The sequence below is a fragment of the Apodemus sylvaticus genome, chromosome 8 (assembly GCF_947179515.1).
Source record: "Apodemus sylvaticus chromosome 8, mApoSyl1.1, whole genome shotgun sequence".
Lineage (NCBI taxonomy): Eukaryota > Metazoa > Chordata > Mammalia > Rodentia > Muridae > Apodemus > Apodemus sylvaticus.
The window spans coordinates 48351811-48368392 of record NC_067479.1 but is presented as its reverse complement, the minus strand read 5'-3'; the positions used below and the strand labels follow the sequence as shown (position 1 = coordinate 48368392).

At 42.8% G+C, this 16582-nt stretch overlaps 1 protein-coding gene across 1 annotated transcript in view; it reads left to right on the top strand.

The window, feature by feature from the left end:
* Vwa8 (von Willebrand factor A domain containing 8) overlaps positions 1 to 16582 on the top strand; it is a 335644-nt gene that overhangs the window by 97017 nt on the left and 222045 nt on the right. The window contains exons 10-12 of the mRNA XM_052190877.1: positions 9242 to 9373; positions 11414 to 11548; positions 11632 to 11709. Coding sequence (XP_052046837.1) covers positions 9242 to 9373; positions 11414 to 11548; positions 11632 to 11709 — 345 coding nt within the window. The remainder of the gene's footprint in view (positions 1 to 9241; positions 9374 to 11413; positions 11549 to 11631; positions 11710 to 16582) is intronic.

The following is a 16582-nucleotide window of genomic DNA, read 5'->3' as shown; positions in this document are numbered from 1 at the left end:
GGAGTGTTCCTCTTTCTCCACACCCTCTCCAACACCTGCTGTCTCCTGAATTTTTAATCTTAGCCATTCTGACTGGTGTAAGATGAAATCTTAGGGTTGTTTTGATTTGCATTTCCCTAATGACTAATGAAGTTGAGCATTTTTTAAGATGTTTCTCCGCCATCCGAAGTTCTTCAGGTGAGAATTCTTTGTTTAACTCTGTACCCCATTTTTTAATATGGTTGTTTGGTTTTCTGGAGTCTAACTTCTTGAGTTCGCAAAAGGAATCTTTGATGAAGGGCAAGAACTATACTCATCTGTTTGTTACTAGTATTTAGAATATAGTTAGAAATTATATTAGTTTAGGAAAATAGCAATAGCAAGTTATTCTACTGTGTCATGAGTAGTTGGCTAAGTTTATAGTACCAAGTATGAATGTTCACTTATTGAGTTCAAATAGGCAGCTAATATTCACCCCCCCACCCACAACAAAAGTGCCGTATATTGTACCACTGGGGATATCTTGCTGGGGCAGTCCTGTGGTCTGTAGGCTTTATAACTGAGTAGGATAGTTGGTTCTTCTCCTTGCATAGCGTTTTCAGATACTACGAGTGCTAGTCCTCAGGGAGAAGGCCTCCAGGTGAATTCCAGACCAATTTCTTCCAGTCTTGTATTTGAAGTATTTGGTGTTGCCAAAATAGAGTCTGACTTTTGAGTTCTGGAAGGCACCAAGGACAATGGAAACAGCCTCTATTGTTTTGGGAACCTCTGGGATCTCCCCGACCAACAACTGGAAAGGAAGTTTCCTGTGTTTGGGGCTTTATTAGTCTATGGCTGTTGGGAACATTATAACCCTATGTGGCCTAATTTCACTTAAGCCGCACTCCCACATTATGTATGTATGTATGTATGTATGTATGTATGATATACAAGTTTTCAAGTAAGCTTATAAAACTGTGTTCCATGTGGCGTTTTCAGACATCCTCGGCGGTACTAACCCTCTTGCACCTCTATGCTGCCCTCCTTCCCTGTGTTTCTTTCCCCTTACCCTCTTAGAGCACTGTGCCCTGCTACCTCCTTGATGGTTTGAGTGCTGCTGCTCCCCATAGCTTCATGTGCTCATTAGTGGAACTGTTTGGTGATGATTAGGAAGTGTGGCCTTGTTGGAAGAGGAGTCTCATTGGGTTTTGAAGACTCAAGCCATTCCCAGTCAGCTCTCTGCCTCCTGCTTGTGGGTCCAGCAGGACCCACCACAGATAGTCGATGTCACTGAGGCCTCTGCACACACGGGTACTCAATGTCCTGTCTTAGCACTAAGCAGCTGCACACTGCCGTAGCTCTTTACCTGGTGGTGAGCACCCAGCTGTGGCTCCAGCTGTCTGCTCTCTGATAATAGACTCTAACCCTTTGAGCGTGCCAGCCCCAAAAGAACCCTTCTTTCTGTAAGTGCCTTGCTGTGATGTTTTGTCATACTATGTTTCTAGATGTCCTTCTCCCTGCCTCCATTTCTAGTTTCCTGATTTCTGTGTCTACCCAGGAGTTGGATTAGTTGGAAACACTAATGCTGTTTCTCTTAGCTTTGCCCTTCTTTTGGCCTTCATGATAAGGGAAGCAGAAATCAGGTTAGTGGTTCATATTACAAACAGAACTCTTCTAACATTGTTAGTAGGTGTTGGAATTACTTTGATTAGAGAAGAAAGCACGTGACTGTGTTTGTCACCTTAATTATCTCACCTGCGAGGTAAATTGTCGCCATAGCTCGCCTGAGCCTAAGGAGCTGCCACTTGCACTGAGGCCTCTACACCATGGGTACTTGATGTCACTGAGGCCTCTACACCATGGGTACTCGATGTCACTGAGGCCTCTACACCACGGGTACTCCATGTCACTGAGGCCTCTACACCACGGGTACTCCCTGTCACTGAGGCCTCTACACCACGGGTACTCCATGTCACTGAGGCCTCTACACCACGGGTACTCCATGTCACTGAGGCCTCTACACCATGGGTACTTGATGTCACTGAGGCCTCTACACCACGGGTACTCCCTGTCACTGAGGCCTCTACACCATGGGTACTCCCTGTCACTGAGGCCTCTACACCACGGGTACTCCATGTCACTGAGGCCTCTACACCACGGGTACTCCATGTCACTGAGGCCTCTACACCACGGGTACTCCATGTCACTGAGGCCTCTACACCATGGGTACTCCCTGTCACTGAGGCCTCTACACCACGGGTACTCCCTGTCACTGAGGCCTCTACACCATGGGTACTCCCTGTCACTGAGGCCTCTACACCACGGGTACTCCATGTCACTGACGCTTCTACACCACGGGTACTCAATGTCACTGAGGCCTCTACACCACGGGTACTCCATGTCACTGAGGCCTCTACACCACAGGTACTCCATGTCACTGAGGCCTCTACACCACGGGTACTCCATGTCACTGAGGCCTCTACACCACGGGTACTCCATGTCACTGAGGCCTCTACACCACGGGTACTCCATGTCACTGAGGCCTCTACACCATGGGTACTCCATGTCACTGAGGCCTCTACACCACGGGTACTCCATGTCACTGAGGCCTCTACACCACGGGTACTCCATGTCACTGAGGCCTCTACACCACGGGTACTCCATGTCACTGACGCTTCTACACCACGGGTACTCGATGTCACTGAGGCCTCTACACCACGGGTACTCCATGTCACTGAGGCCTCTACACCACGGGTACTCCATGTCACTGAGGCCTCTACACCACCGGTACTCGATGTCATTGACACTTCTACGCACACGGGTACTCCCTGTCACTGAGGCCTCTACACCACGGGTACTTCATGTCACTGAGGCCTCTACACCACAGGTACTCCATGTCACTGACGCTTCTACACACACACACACACACACACACACACACGGGTACTCCCTGTCACTGAGGCCTCTACACCACGGGTACTCCATGTCACTGAGGCTTCTATACACCGGTACTCATGTCTTGTCTTAGCACTAAGCAGCTGCACACTGCCGTAGCTCTTTACCTGGCTTAGGGCACTCTGACACATATTTGCTGCCTTAAATTTCCCTCTCTCATTTTTTCAAGGCATATCTTAAGCTAATGCTTATGTCTGAACAATATCCTCAAATAGTTTTGATAGGAAATGTGAAAGTTAGTGAACTTCATTAAATTCAGAAAGGGTTATAATATAGGAGTGGACATTTCCATTCTAATAGAACAAATCAAGAAAGGATTTATATTCTTTCATAGATATCATAAAAATTAATGAGTTGCATTTGAATTTTAATGTGTTCATTTAATTAGACTGCATTTTAAAGAAAAACCTATTACCCACTGAAAATGCAGTCAGCTAAAACTTAGAATACTTTTCCTTTTTTCTGAACCAGCTATAGAAATGGCTGGGATTACTTCAGTCCCCAGATGGTGCTTGTCATGTGATGCTCCTGTTCTTAAAACATCTCTGTAGCCATGGAATCACTTCTAGCTTTAGTTAAGACTCTGAAAGAAAATACTTTCATTCTCGTCTTGCCTTGCTTTGAGAATGGTATGCTTGCCGGCAGTTAGTAACAGATGCATCCAAGCTTCTTAGAACGTCTTGGCGCTCAGCCCCACTTAAGTAGGGCTCCGTCATAACAGTGACTAAATTAGTATGTTCCCTGGGAGACTCAGAAAGGGTGCGCCACTCTTGTTCATTGATAATATAGTCTGAACCATCTCTCTCTCTCTCTCTCTCTCTGAAACTTGGAAAGATCTTGCTTTTAATGTTTTTATTCAGTTCAACAAACATTAATTGAGCATTCATTATTTGGCAAATAATTGTCCACATAATGAATTCTAGAGATGCAGAAACAGATGCTATCTGATCACTTCTCTTGGAGAATTTACTGTCTGGTTAGGACAGCAGACACTCTAATAACATTTTAATGTGGTGATTTTTCTAACACTGTGGCTTAGAAAAGGAATGGCTCTGGTAAAAGCCATGGTTCTGTGAAAACAGGAATGCACTAGGCAGAGGTGGAATGATGGACGTTCACTGATAGCAGCATGAGGAGAGACTAAGCACAAGTGAGAGGTCAAGGGAAACGAACCCCACTCAGGGTGAGCTGCAGATGCAGTCAGTTAATGTGAGCAAGCGGAGAGAGATGGGAGTGTGTGAGGGGGTACACAGCTCCTTACAGGGGACTCTCTGACTTAGTGCTTTCTAGGTGGCTTTGTGTAGCAGCTTTTAAACTGTAGCCCTATTTCCAGAGCTATCTTGATATTGACTGCCTGGTGCTGGTCCAGACACTGAGTCCAAGTGGGGCCCCGCCTGGTTGGGTGTTCTTGGCAGGAGGTTTCCAGGCAGCAGATGAGGTTTGCTGTTCTGGGCTCTCATGGCTGTCTTCACATGGCTTTGGGGCCCCTCCCCCATGTCAGCAAGTGGTCGAGCAACAAAAAGGATAAATGCTCAGGAATAACTACTATGTGAGTGTTAGTGGAATTCACGGGGAATTATCTAATAGGTTCTGGGAGCAAGAAGAAAAGAAGAAAAACTGGATACTGAATTCTAGAAACAGCAGCATTGAAGGATTAAGATGAGAACTCTGTGGGGTATTGGTGAGAAGGCTGAGGGTGGCCAGGCAGGAGGCTATTATATGAATCCAGTTGAGAGATTATGGGGGCATGGCCAGCCGTGAGGTTGGGAAGAGGTAAATGCATTTGGGTTGTTTGGAGGTAGAGCCAATATGACTTGCTAAAGACCCCAATACAGGGCTCAGCCAAGTCATCAAGGATAATAATAAGCTTTTTGGACTGTGTAATCTTTTTGATGAGGTTGAGGATGGAGAGACTGTAGAAAATCAAGTTCCATGTTTGAGGATGAGGAGTGTGGCAGGCTCAGTTCAGCAGTTCATAGATTCCCAAGAGAAAAACCAGGAGTTATGATAATATATGATTCCTAAAATTATTTGTCTAGATATGATAGGGTTATTTTTTAGAATAAGGAAATAAGTCCTCCTGGAAACATGAAATTTGAAATTCCATGACAGTTCTGGTATCCAGTGAACTGTTTTCACATTATATTCTCGCATTAACAGGTGTGAGCTCTGTATCTCTTCAGTCTGGGATTAGTAAATGTTTTGTTATCTTTCTTTCTCTGTTCCCCACAAAAACATAGTCTTTATTATATTGCATAGGTTTGAACACATTAATAATAAAGTTAGAGTTACCAATAATGAGTTGGTGTCAAATTAGGAAAAGGAATAAAAGTGCTCTCCCTTGGTGTCATTCATTAAATTGAGAGCAAGACCAGAGCTGAATTCTTGGCTTCTCTTCTCCCTGTGTCTTCCATTGTCCCTTTCTGTCTGTTGTGTGAGTCTGAATCTGTGCCTGCTTAAATACTGTCTTGAGACTCTGTCTCTGTGTGTGCCTGTGTGTGTCTCCAACAAAGGACTTTCCTCTCTCACTTATTAAACAGTACAGAAAGCATCCCATCAGGGGAGGAGTGGAGGATATTTTACAGACATCTTAACTGTTTTATAAGGGGTGAAGTCATGACTCTGTCTGACCCTAGCTCACCCAGGTAACAGTTTTACAAACATCATTGTTAATAGACTTATTAACTTATATCCATGTGGTATTCAGCATTTGTGGTGGATATGCACTTTATAAAGGCACTTTCACCCTATTTTCTGTTCGTAGCAGATGGTTATCATAACACAGGTATAAACACATGTATTACCTAAGGCCAGGGGTGTGGAAAAGTTCATAATTTAAGATTATGGCAATGCATTAGCTTAAGTTGTAGAAGTTAATTACATAGGAAACACAAAGTGAGTAAGGTTGTTCTCTTAAAGATAGGTTAAAACAGGCTGAGTACACAGTACGACAGCAGCCCTAAATGATCTCAAATATTATTTATACTTGGCTGTGAGGCTCCTCTAAAGTACCAGTCTCTTGGAATGTAAGAGATATCTTTACTATAATGCATACCATATTCTTTTAGTTGATAACTTTCGTTAAATGGTTCTCTTGATTTTTCCTACAGTGGTGTTGTTGGGAAAATTAAGGAGAACTTTTAGAGTGGACTGAGAAGGAAGAGGTGGTAAAAATAGGGAGAAAATGAGTTTATGAACTTGGATGTGACCAAGCCCGCCCAGTTAGTCTACAGGTTCTCCCACGCAGGAGTGAGGATTAAAAAGAAAGACAATTAGACAATACTGCAGTATGAGTCCAGTCAATTCTGAGACTGAAGGTGGGTTTAATAATTCTCAATCCATTTTTATACCAATTTAATTACATGCAGGAATTAAGATCAATAGTAGTACAATGAGGAACAAGCAAGACAATAAACATAAAATTGTCAAAGCAGTAAGCAAAGTCCCACACCACGTCTGTGACAGTTGTTTCCAAGGGTGTGTGTAAGGATGACCAAAATGCCTGAGCCTTCTTCCTCATCCAAGCCCAGAATCTTGTCTGAAGCTTGCTACTCCTTCCACCCTAAGATAAAAATTCCTGCCGAAACCTACTTCCCTATTATGCCCTAATGTCAGATTCCTGCTTGAGCCCTTGTCCTTGGCCAATGTCAGGCTACTGCCATGCAGCACGGCACCCTAGTAAGGCTCTCCACATGGCTGGTAGTTTGTGGATTTCCCAAGAGCAGTGTTATGAAGTGGCACTGCAAGCCTAAATCCATGGGTAGCTGAACATGGAGGAGACAAGGGAGCTGGAGCAGGACGTGCTGCTAGTAAGACGCTTGGGGCTGAGCTGAAGCCGAAGACGCTAGGGCCACAGCAATGTGCATCCAAGGCATGTCTGTCTGCTGTAACTACACAGATAAGCACCTTTATAGGAGCAAAGGCCAGAGGTCATGGGTACATGGTCTCTAGGCCTTGGGTAACGGGCATTTCTAGAACATCACTGTACCTTGTTTTGGAGTGATGTAAACATCATTTTGCCAGAGGTAGAATGATGATTCCAGTAACTTTCCATCACTTCCAGTAGACCTCCTTCTTCATTGAATAAGCAGGAAAAGAAGATTCTGATGAAGAACTTGATGAGTTTTCAAACAGGATTATTTTATTTTAGGTACATGAGGATTTTGCTTCCATATCTGATTGTGTACCACATGGCCAGAGACTGTGGAGGCCAGAAAAGGGAACTGAGTTAGAGGGTTGCCAGCTGCCGTGTGGGTACTGGGAAGTGAACTTGACTTCTTTCCAAGAACAGTCAGTGATTAGCTCTCTTTCCAGCCCTCAAAGCACAGGTGATTTTGAGGATGAAGGGGAAAACCTAATTTGCATTTCTAAGAATTTATTTATTTATTTATTTACTTAATGTATGTGAGTGCATTGTCGCTGTCTTCAGACACACCAGAAGAGGGCATTGGATCTCATTACAGATGGTTGCGAGCTGGGAATTGAACTCAGGACCTCTGGAAGAACAATAGTCAGTGTTCTTAACTGCTCAGCCATCTCTCCACTGTCCCCATTTGGATTTCTATTTAACCAACTTTTATTGATCCCTGACTACATCTCAGGTGTGATTCTGGGATCTAGAGATTGCAGAGTGAGTCAAATAGATACATGTGGTATTTTCCCAAAGGGCTGCCGTTCTCATAAGGCCGTGTATCCGAAGGCTCTGTCGTGAGAAGAGAGCCACCTGGATTGCTTGCTGATAACCACTAGCTAGGCTCCCATTGTTGACTCCCTGGGAGAGTAGCCATGCTTTGAGTAGCAATTGAAAGGAAAAACGCCTCATAGGACAACGACAGGACCAAATATTTAGTAGCTGTTGAACTCGGTCTGTAGAATTTCTCTTTTTATGCTGCATAGCTTAGAAATAAAAAGAATTATTTAGTGCAGTGGTTCCCAACCTTCCTAATGCTGCCACCCTGTAATACAGCTCCTCATGATGGTACAACCCCAGCCATAAGGTTATTTACACTGCTACTTCCTGTGATTTTGCTACTGTTTGAACTGTTAACAGTAGCTCTGCTTGTAACACAGGCTCTGGCTTCAGCCCTGTATCACTGTGTCTGCAGAAGACACACCTGTAATTCTGCCTGTTTCTTTTTCTGGACCCACTGGCTGTTTGGTTTGATCCAGCTGCATTTCATTCCTTGGCTGTGCTCTGCATTGCTGCTTTCTGTTGACTCTGCCTTGCAATACCGTGTCACTGCATGAGATCCATGTGTCTCTCCATGAGATCCACAAGTCACTTGTTAGGACAATGTGGAAGCAGTTGTCACCACACTGTTGTATACTGTGTGGATTTTGTAAAGCGTTGGAATTCCTGTATTATGGTTGCACAAATAATTTGCTTTTCTTAGGCTTCTGGAAAGGAGTGATTGCCTGTGGGATCTAAGTCTCCAGAATGAAGACTTAACTGGGCCGTTTGTTTTTGAATATTGAGTTTGAACACAATTTTCTTCTGAATAACTTTTCTGGAGTTCTGTCATCCTTTTAAATAGCAGATGGTTGTTCATGCATTGGCTTGCATATATCTTACATTTTAGTGATAATGTTCTAAAATAAGTGTTTCTGTTTAATATTTTTTAAACCCCTCTGTTTTTCATATTGAACAAACCCTATGCATGTTTTTTTTAATTTCAATTACTATTTCTATGTTTTCACATATATATTTGCTTTCTGTATTCATTTTTTAATATAGTATTTGGTATAAAATAGTCACTGTTAGAGTGTTAATAATTGGTTCACATCAATAAACAACAATGGCTCTGGCTTTTTAAATCCATTTTACAAAATTGAGAACTATGCAGAGATGCCATCAAGCCAGATATTGTGCAAGACTGATTGTTGAAACTTATTTTAATAAATTAAGCTATTATCTACACAAAGTTACTGCTGAAAGGTATCTGAATTTTGTTTTCCTGAATGTAGGGGACACAATAGCAGCTGTCCCCTGACACAGGTCCGTTTCAATAAGTGGTTTCTAGAGTTGAACCCTCCCTTTGTAGTGAATTGTAGTGTTGAATTAGCAACACGTGTGGATTATGGACTTGTGCCAGCTCAGGAATGGACAAGTTCTACTTTGTGTTAGTAGACTTTAGGGGCTATTTTTATATCATCTTTAATTATTGTTCAAGAAGAAAGGTATTAGTAAAAAGTAAAATATTCTCATTAACTTCAAGCCTCTACTTGTATAAATAATATGGAAATGATTTTAGTTCTAATTAGATAGGATTCCAGTTATTTAACATTCTGAAACGAAAGGGCAATTACACATCTTTCTGGTAACTTACAGCGCTTTGAGCTCCAAGGCTCTGGACACTCCCTGCTTCCTAAGGAGATTGTAAGAGTGGAGAGGATGACTGACAGCCGTGTCTCCCAAGCCCACGTGACAATCCAGGTCGCAGGAAAAGAGGTGACCATTAAGGTACTTCATCACAGGTTTATTCATTCTAAAATCTGTTGCATGCCAGCCAGCCACTCTGGTGGCCTAAGTTAGGCTCTTGACCCCCTGCTAAGTCTTGGACTCTGCCGTACCTCTCTAGATCCGGCATTCTGTGGCTACATCTGTGTGGAAACCCAGAGCTGTGTGAAAAAAATTAAGAAGGAGGAAAGCCTTCCTTTACAAATCAAGTGTTGATTAACAAACGTGTTTTGTGCTATGAATTCTCACTAAGGAATGGTGCTTTTAAAGGATACCCACCAGCAAAGGGAAAACTGTTTTCCTCCAATGGAATGTCACTGGTACATCAACCACAGTCCTGGGCAGGCCCCATGCCCAGGAGGAGTGGGCAAGAAACACAAACTCCATGACATTTGTTTCTTTCTTTTTGTGAGGTCTTTTGTTTGTTTTGACAATTTTTGTTTTATTGGTTTTTTTTGTTGTTGTTTATATTGACTTTTTTTTTTTTGTTTTGAGAGAGAAAGAACATTAAGTAGGATGGGTAGTGGGTGGGGAGGATCTGGGTACAGTTGCAGGAGGTACAAAGCATGATAAAAATGTTGTATAAAAATTAATAAATATGGAGGAAAACATAGTGCCTCAGACAATTTCCCCAGTAGAGAGCCTGCCCCAGCTGCAGGAAGCAGTCTGTGGAGGCTGTGCTGCGGACTGTTTAGAGGAGGGCAGGTGTGTGTCCTGGAGCTCCAGTTGCCTGCTCTGCTTCGTCCTTTTCTCTAAGCACTGCTGCGAGGGCTCCAGGATCCCCAGGAAACACAACTTGAAAGTGCTGGGTACAAGGAAGTAGGACAGAACAAATATTGGCCTTCTTGAGAGTGACTAAGCAAAGTTCTATTGTAATAATTTGCTTTAATAGGGATATTATATTCATGTAGCTGTGCGTATTCTTTGAACTAAATATCAGTTATGACTATCATGATCCATGCTGTTCATAATTGGATTTAGGGAGTATCTGTTGTATAGTACAGTTTTGTTGTTGTTGTTTTGTTTATTTGTTTGTTTTTATATACTAGATTCTTATATACTAGATATAGGGAGACTCCCCCCCCCCAAAAAAAAACCCAAGAACAAAAGAAATGAGAAGTGTTGGACGATGCAGATGCAAACTAGTTTTATATGCGTAGACACTGTGTAATGGCTAATTGGGTCATCTTGGTAAAGACCCTGCACGTTCATTGCCTCCTGTCCCTTCCAGTTAGTCTTTTATGTTAGTACTAGACACTTATCTAAACATTGCCCAACGTAAACATAATATAGAAAGTAACTTACTTATGCACATGATTTTTAAGTTTATATATGAGTTAAAAATTTAATTTAAAAGACATCCCTAGAGGGACAGAAGAGGCGGCTCAGTAGTTGGGAGCTCTTGCTGCCCTTCCAGAGGACAGGGTTCAATTCCCATTGCCCACGTCAGGTGGCTCACACCCACCTGGTGCTCTGGGACCAGGGGATTAGATGTCCTATTCAGGTCTCTGCAGGCACCCTACACAGACATGCATATATAGACATGAAAATAAATTTTAAAATAAATGTCCTTTGAGAAGAAAAGAACAAGGTCCAAAGCCCAGTGATTCTGGGGAAAGAGAAAAACTAAAAAGCAGAAAGCAGGAGAATTGCAGGAACTGTTCGCACAGATAGATACTAGAGAGCAGTAAGCTAGGAACGAGGAGAGGAGCTGGGCATGGCTGTCAGGAAAGAGGAGAAAGTCATCGGTGAGATTCTAGTTTGTGGGAACTTTGAGCTTTGTACTTACAGCTGGAGTCTAAGAGAAAATAATGTCATGCTGACTAGTATATTTTTTTAATTACCAGTTAAAAAGAACGTGACTGTGACATGTTCTGAACATACTTAATGGTTAGGGACTTGAAGTTTAGAGGGATGACTAATGTAGAGATTTGATAAGGATCATCAGGTTGGAATGGGACTTTTGAGTGGAAATTATGTACTTCCTATTACTTATTCTTTGAAAAACATATATATTTTTTAATCGCCTTTTTAAATTTACAGGTGCCAGCTGGGACTAGAGCAGTAAACCAGCCTTGTGCTCCTGCCCATTTCATTCAGACTGTAAGTCACAAGCAGTTACTGGCTGAGATGATGCAGTCTCATATGGTGAAGGACATATGTTTAATTGGAGGGAAGGTAAGAATGGCAGCTTCATTGTTAGCATTCACTCTCTGCTTCGAGTGGACTCATCCCTCACCTGACGGTGTTTCTGTTTGTAGGGCTGTGGGAAAACGGTCATCGCTAAGAACTTTGCCGCTCTCCTAGGATACAGCATAGAACCCATCATGCTCTACCAGGTACGCCATAGCTTTCTCAGACTTGGCCTGGAAACAAACATGCTCAGCCCATCAGTGCTTCTGACCTGTTGAGCATTTGATGTAAATTCATAAGTGCAGTCACATTCAAATTACAGAGCAGTTATATTTGTTTGGGGTTTTGATTGTACATTCTAGACCATCTGATGTGTATACTAAATCAGGATCTGCTTTTCAGTAGAGATACATTTTATGAACATGCACCCTCTGTACACCCTGAATACATTCATTAGTAGGGGAAAGCCTGAAGACCGAGTATTCTCTGATGTTGGATTCTATCTTCTGGACATGGCGTAGTGCAGTTCTCTTGAGATCAGAGCTGCTGACAAGGCAGCACAAGGGCAGACCACAAACAACTTCAGAGCACCACTGCTCTTCCCCCCACCCCAGTACAGGCATCTGTGCTTCCTGGGGGTCGGGGGGGGGGGGGAGGACATTTCTCTGCTGATGTAGCTGCCCACAGGTATGCTGCCACATTTCTGCAGCTAACCCTCACTCATGGGCATGCAAGTCAACCCAATGGCTTCTCCTGCCTTTGGTCTGTTGTTGGTGCCCTATCTGGGGTGAGCAGATACTTGTTCCCAACTGTACAGAAAAAAGATAATGGAAATAGACGATTATTACATTATTGTAGAAGACATCCTATGTAACATTTGCCCCTTTGCCTACTTTTGCCCATATAAGTCAAATGGAACTAAGTCCATTCACAATGTTGTATAACCATTACCACTTTAAAATTTATACTACATTTGTTTATTTCGTGTGTGTGTGTGTGTGTGTTGTATGCATTGTGGCATTCATGTGGAATTCAGAGACAACTTCTGGAGTCGGTTCTCTCCTTCCTCCGTGTAGGTCCCAGGGATTGGACTTAGGTTGGCGGGGTTAGGGGTAGGTTCCTTTACCTACTGAGCCATCTTACCAGCCTCACTTGCTTTGTCTAGGAAAACTTCTTCTCCTTTTCTCCTCTTCGTCCCTCTTCCCTCTCCTCCTCCTCTTCCTTCTTCTTTTGAATAAAAACTCTAATTCCAGTAATCAATAGCCCCCAAATCCCATTCTTGCCTACATTCTGATCATCTCTATTTTATTCTCTTCCTACTGCTGTAAATTTGCTTATTTTGAGATACTTCATAAAAATGAAATCAGGTGTCTTTTATCATTTTCTGTGTAGTTTACGGAATTTACATTGTGTCTATATTTATGCTTGGAGTATGTAGCAGGACCTCACTCATCTTCTGAGTGAATAGTATTGCTGCACACACAATTGTTACATCTTCCTTTGGTCAAGGATCTTCCTTTGTTCTAGTTTCCAGTTCTGAGTCTTGTTACAGGGTTGCTGCTGTCAGTTCTGTTAGGTTATGTGTGGGCATGTGATGGCTAGATCCTAGGAAATCTGCTCCCCAGCGCAGCCGTGCAAGGTCACATCCCACAGTAGTGTGTAAGAGTTTCAGTTCTCCCCTGTTGGCCTCAAGACCCATTTCACCTTTTAGTTTTATAATGGCCGTCCTACTGGTGTGGAATGGCATACAGTGTGCGTTTGCTTCGTATTCCCCAGCAACTGAAGTGTTGAACAACAATAAAGGGGCTCATCCCTGGGGGAGTCTGATTTTCCTTCTCCTAACAGTTATTTGTTGCTTATAGTTCTTTGTGTAGCCATGGGTTCCCCTTCCACAGTAGCATCCATTGACATTGGGCTTTTCCAGTCTTCTTTATGCAGCTCTTTCTAGGAGAGAGTGCAGACTTCCTGGTATTCTGGCTCTTATAGTCTTTCTCGGTGTTCTCTGAGGCAGAGATGCAGGAGCTGTGATGCAGATATATCCACTGGGGCTTGTCCCCACAGTCTCCATCCAGCTGTGATTTTCTTTGGTAGTCTCTATTTGCTGTAAAGAGAAGCACCTCTGACGAGGGTGACTTAACTGTGGACACAGAGATAAGTACGGGCTATTAGAATCTAACAAACTGGTGGCAGCAGATTCTTCTCTTAGGTCTGACTTTACTACCCCCAGGTAGGTAGCTAGGTTTCCAGTACCAGAAATGATTTCCTTCCTGTTGAGTTAGGCCTGAAGTCCAACTGAACAACAGTTTGTTGCCTCTGACATGTGGGTGTCACTTCTTGCACCTTCATGCACACCTTGCCATGCTGGTAATTGTCGTGGTTCGTGGTGTTGAAGAGGCAAGCCCTGAACCTGGAACCATCTAAGCTAGACCTTGGGAAGGGGCTTAATTCATTCAAGTCAACCCCTGACACCATCGAGACCTCTCTTCTGTAAAGAAAAGTGAAATCATGAAATTTGCAGGGAAATGGAACTCATTCTGTAGACCAGGCTGGCCTCGAATTCATAAGAGATCTGGCCACTTTGCTGGGACTAAACTTCTGTGCCACCACTCTCTGGCCATATGTTCTCTCTTATGTGAGGTACATAGCTCAAAATCTTCAAATGTGTGTATACAACATGGAGTAAGCACAGAAAAGAATAAAGCAACTATAGGTATTGGGAGGTTGGGAGGGGGATAACAGGATGTGGGAGATATGAAGTAGGAAATGGGAGGAATGGGGAAGGGGCTCAACTAGGGGGGTCAGAGAAGGGAAATGTAACATCAAGGTTGTACACACACACACACACACACACACACACACACATATTTACACAATATAGTTAAATTGTACTGGCTGGTTTTGTGTGTCAACTTGACACAGGCTGGAGTTATCACAGAGAAAGGAGCTTCAGTTGGGGAAGTGCCTCCATGAAATCCAGCTGTGGGGCATTTTCTCAATTAGTGATCAAGGTGGGGAGGGCCCCTTGTGGGTGGTGCCATCCCTGGGCTGGTATTCTTGGGTTCTATAAGAGAGCAGGCTGAGAAAGCCAGGGGAAGCAAGCTAATAAGAAACATCCCTCCATGGCCTCTGCATCAGCTCCTGCTTCCTGACCTGCTTGAGTTCCAGTCCTGACTACCTTTGGTGATCAACAGCAATGTGATCATTTTTCCTCCCCTTTCCTCCCCAACTTGCTTCTTGGTCATGATGTTTTGTGCAGGAATAGAAATCCTGACTAAGACAGTTATACATATTACATATATGTTAAATGAAATCAAACCACTTGGGCTGACAATGATTCTTATAAGTACCATAGACTAAAACCCCAGTACTAGACATGAGAAACCTCATTTCAAAGGTTTGGCCAGCATAACCCTTGTGACTCCTAAACCAATATAGATATTTTGTGTTTTCTGAGGAAACTCCATAGTGATTACAACTGTGGCTGGATCAATTTACATCCCACCAGCAGTGAGGGAGGGTTTCCCCCCTTGCTTTGTGAGTATTTTCCATTACTTGTTATCTTGAAAAGAACCCAGATGCCCCTCAATGGAGGAATGGATACAGAAAATGTGGTATATTTACACAATGGAATACTACTCAGCAATTAAAAATAATGAATTCATGAAATTCTTAGGCAAATGGTTGGAACTGGAAAATATCCTAAGTGAGGTAACCCAGTCACAAAAGAATACACATGAAATGCAATCGCTGATAAGTAGATATTAATTAGCCCAGAAGCTTTGAATTCTCAAGACACAGCATATCAAATGATACCCAAGAAGAGGGAAAGAGAGGGTCCTGGTTCTGAAAAGAGTTGATCCAGCATTGTAGGGGAGTACCAGGACAGAGAAATGGGAGGGGGTGTTTGGGAAATGGGAGGAGGGGAGTGGTCTTATGAGACCGATGGGGAGGGGGGAACCGGGAAAGGGGAAAGCGTTCAGAATGTAAACAAAGAATATAGAAAATTTAAAAAAAAAATACATGTTATCTTGATGACAGCCATTTCTACAAGGGTGAGAAGGAATTGTAAAACGGTTTTAATTTTCATTTGTCTGATGGCTAAGCTGTTGAGTACTTTTCAAGTGTGTTGGCTGTTTGTATTTCATAATTTGAGAACTGCTGAATTTATTAGCATGTTTATTGATGAGATGATTTTTGATGTGAATTTTTGCTGTTCTTCATCTATTATAGACACTGATACCTATCTGGTGTGCAGCTGAACAGGGTCCTGTCCCCATTCTTTGCTGTCCTTACACTCCAGGCATATTTTCTAATTTCACACGACTCCCTCTGTCAGTCCTTAGTTAGGTGTGTTTCCTGTGCTGCTGGAGTCTTTGTTTAGAACGTCCTTGCTATGTCCCCCTGAAGTACCTCACGTCTCTCCCACTGGCAGTTTCAGGGTTCCGGGTCCCATATTAAAGTCCTTGACCCATTCTAAATTAATTTTTGTGTGAGGTGAGAGATATAAGTCTGATTTAATTACAGGGACATCTAATTTCCCAAGTATTATTTATGAAGAGGCTCTCTTTGCTCTGGCGTCTGACAATTTTTTTAATCAGGAATTATGTGGACATAGCTATATAGTTTCCTTTATGGATTATCAGGTCCATGTGTCTTTTTTGAGTATGCCACACCATGCTGTTTGTCACTGTGGCTGTGTAGTGTCACCTGAGGCCAGGGATCATGATACCCTCAGCACTGCTCTTTCTGCTTAGGGTTGCTTTAGCTGTTTGTGGCATTTTGTGCTTCCATGGGAATTGTGGGATTCTTTTTACTAGTTCTATGAAGAATTTCTTTGGAGAGGTTCTCTTCTGGTTATATCTGTTTCTTTTTTTTAAGGCCTGTTTGTGTTTAAATATTGATTTCTTTGTCTAATTTTGGAAAAATTTTGCTATCATTTCATTGATCAGATTCTCTGTTCTCTAGTGTTTATATGTGCTTCTTCCAGTTGGTGGATTTTTAGGTTTGGAAAGCTGTTGCGTGGTTGGAGCCATGCTCATGGTTGCTAGTTTTTCCTTATCATTGTACAAAGTAGTTCCT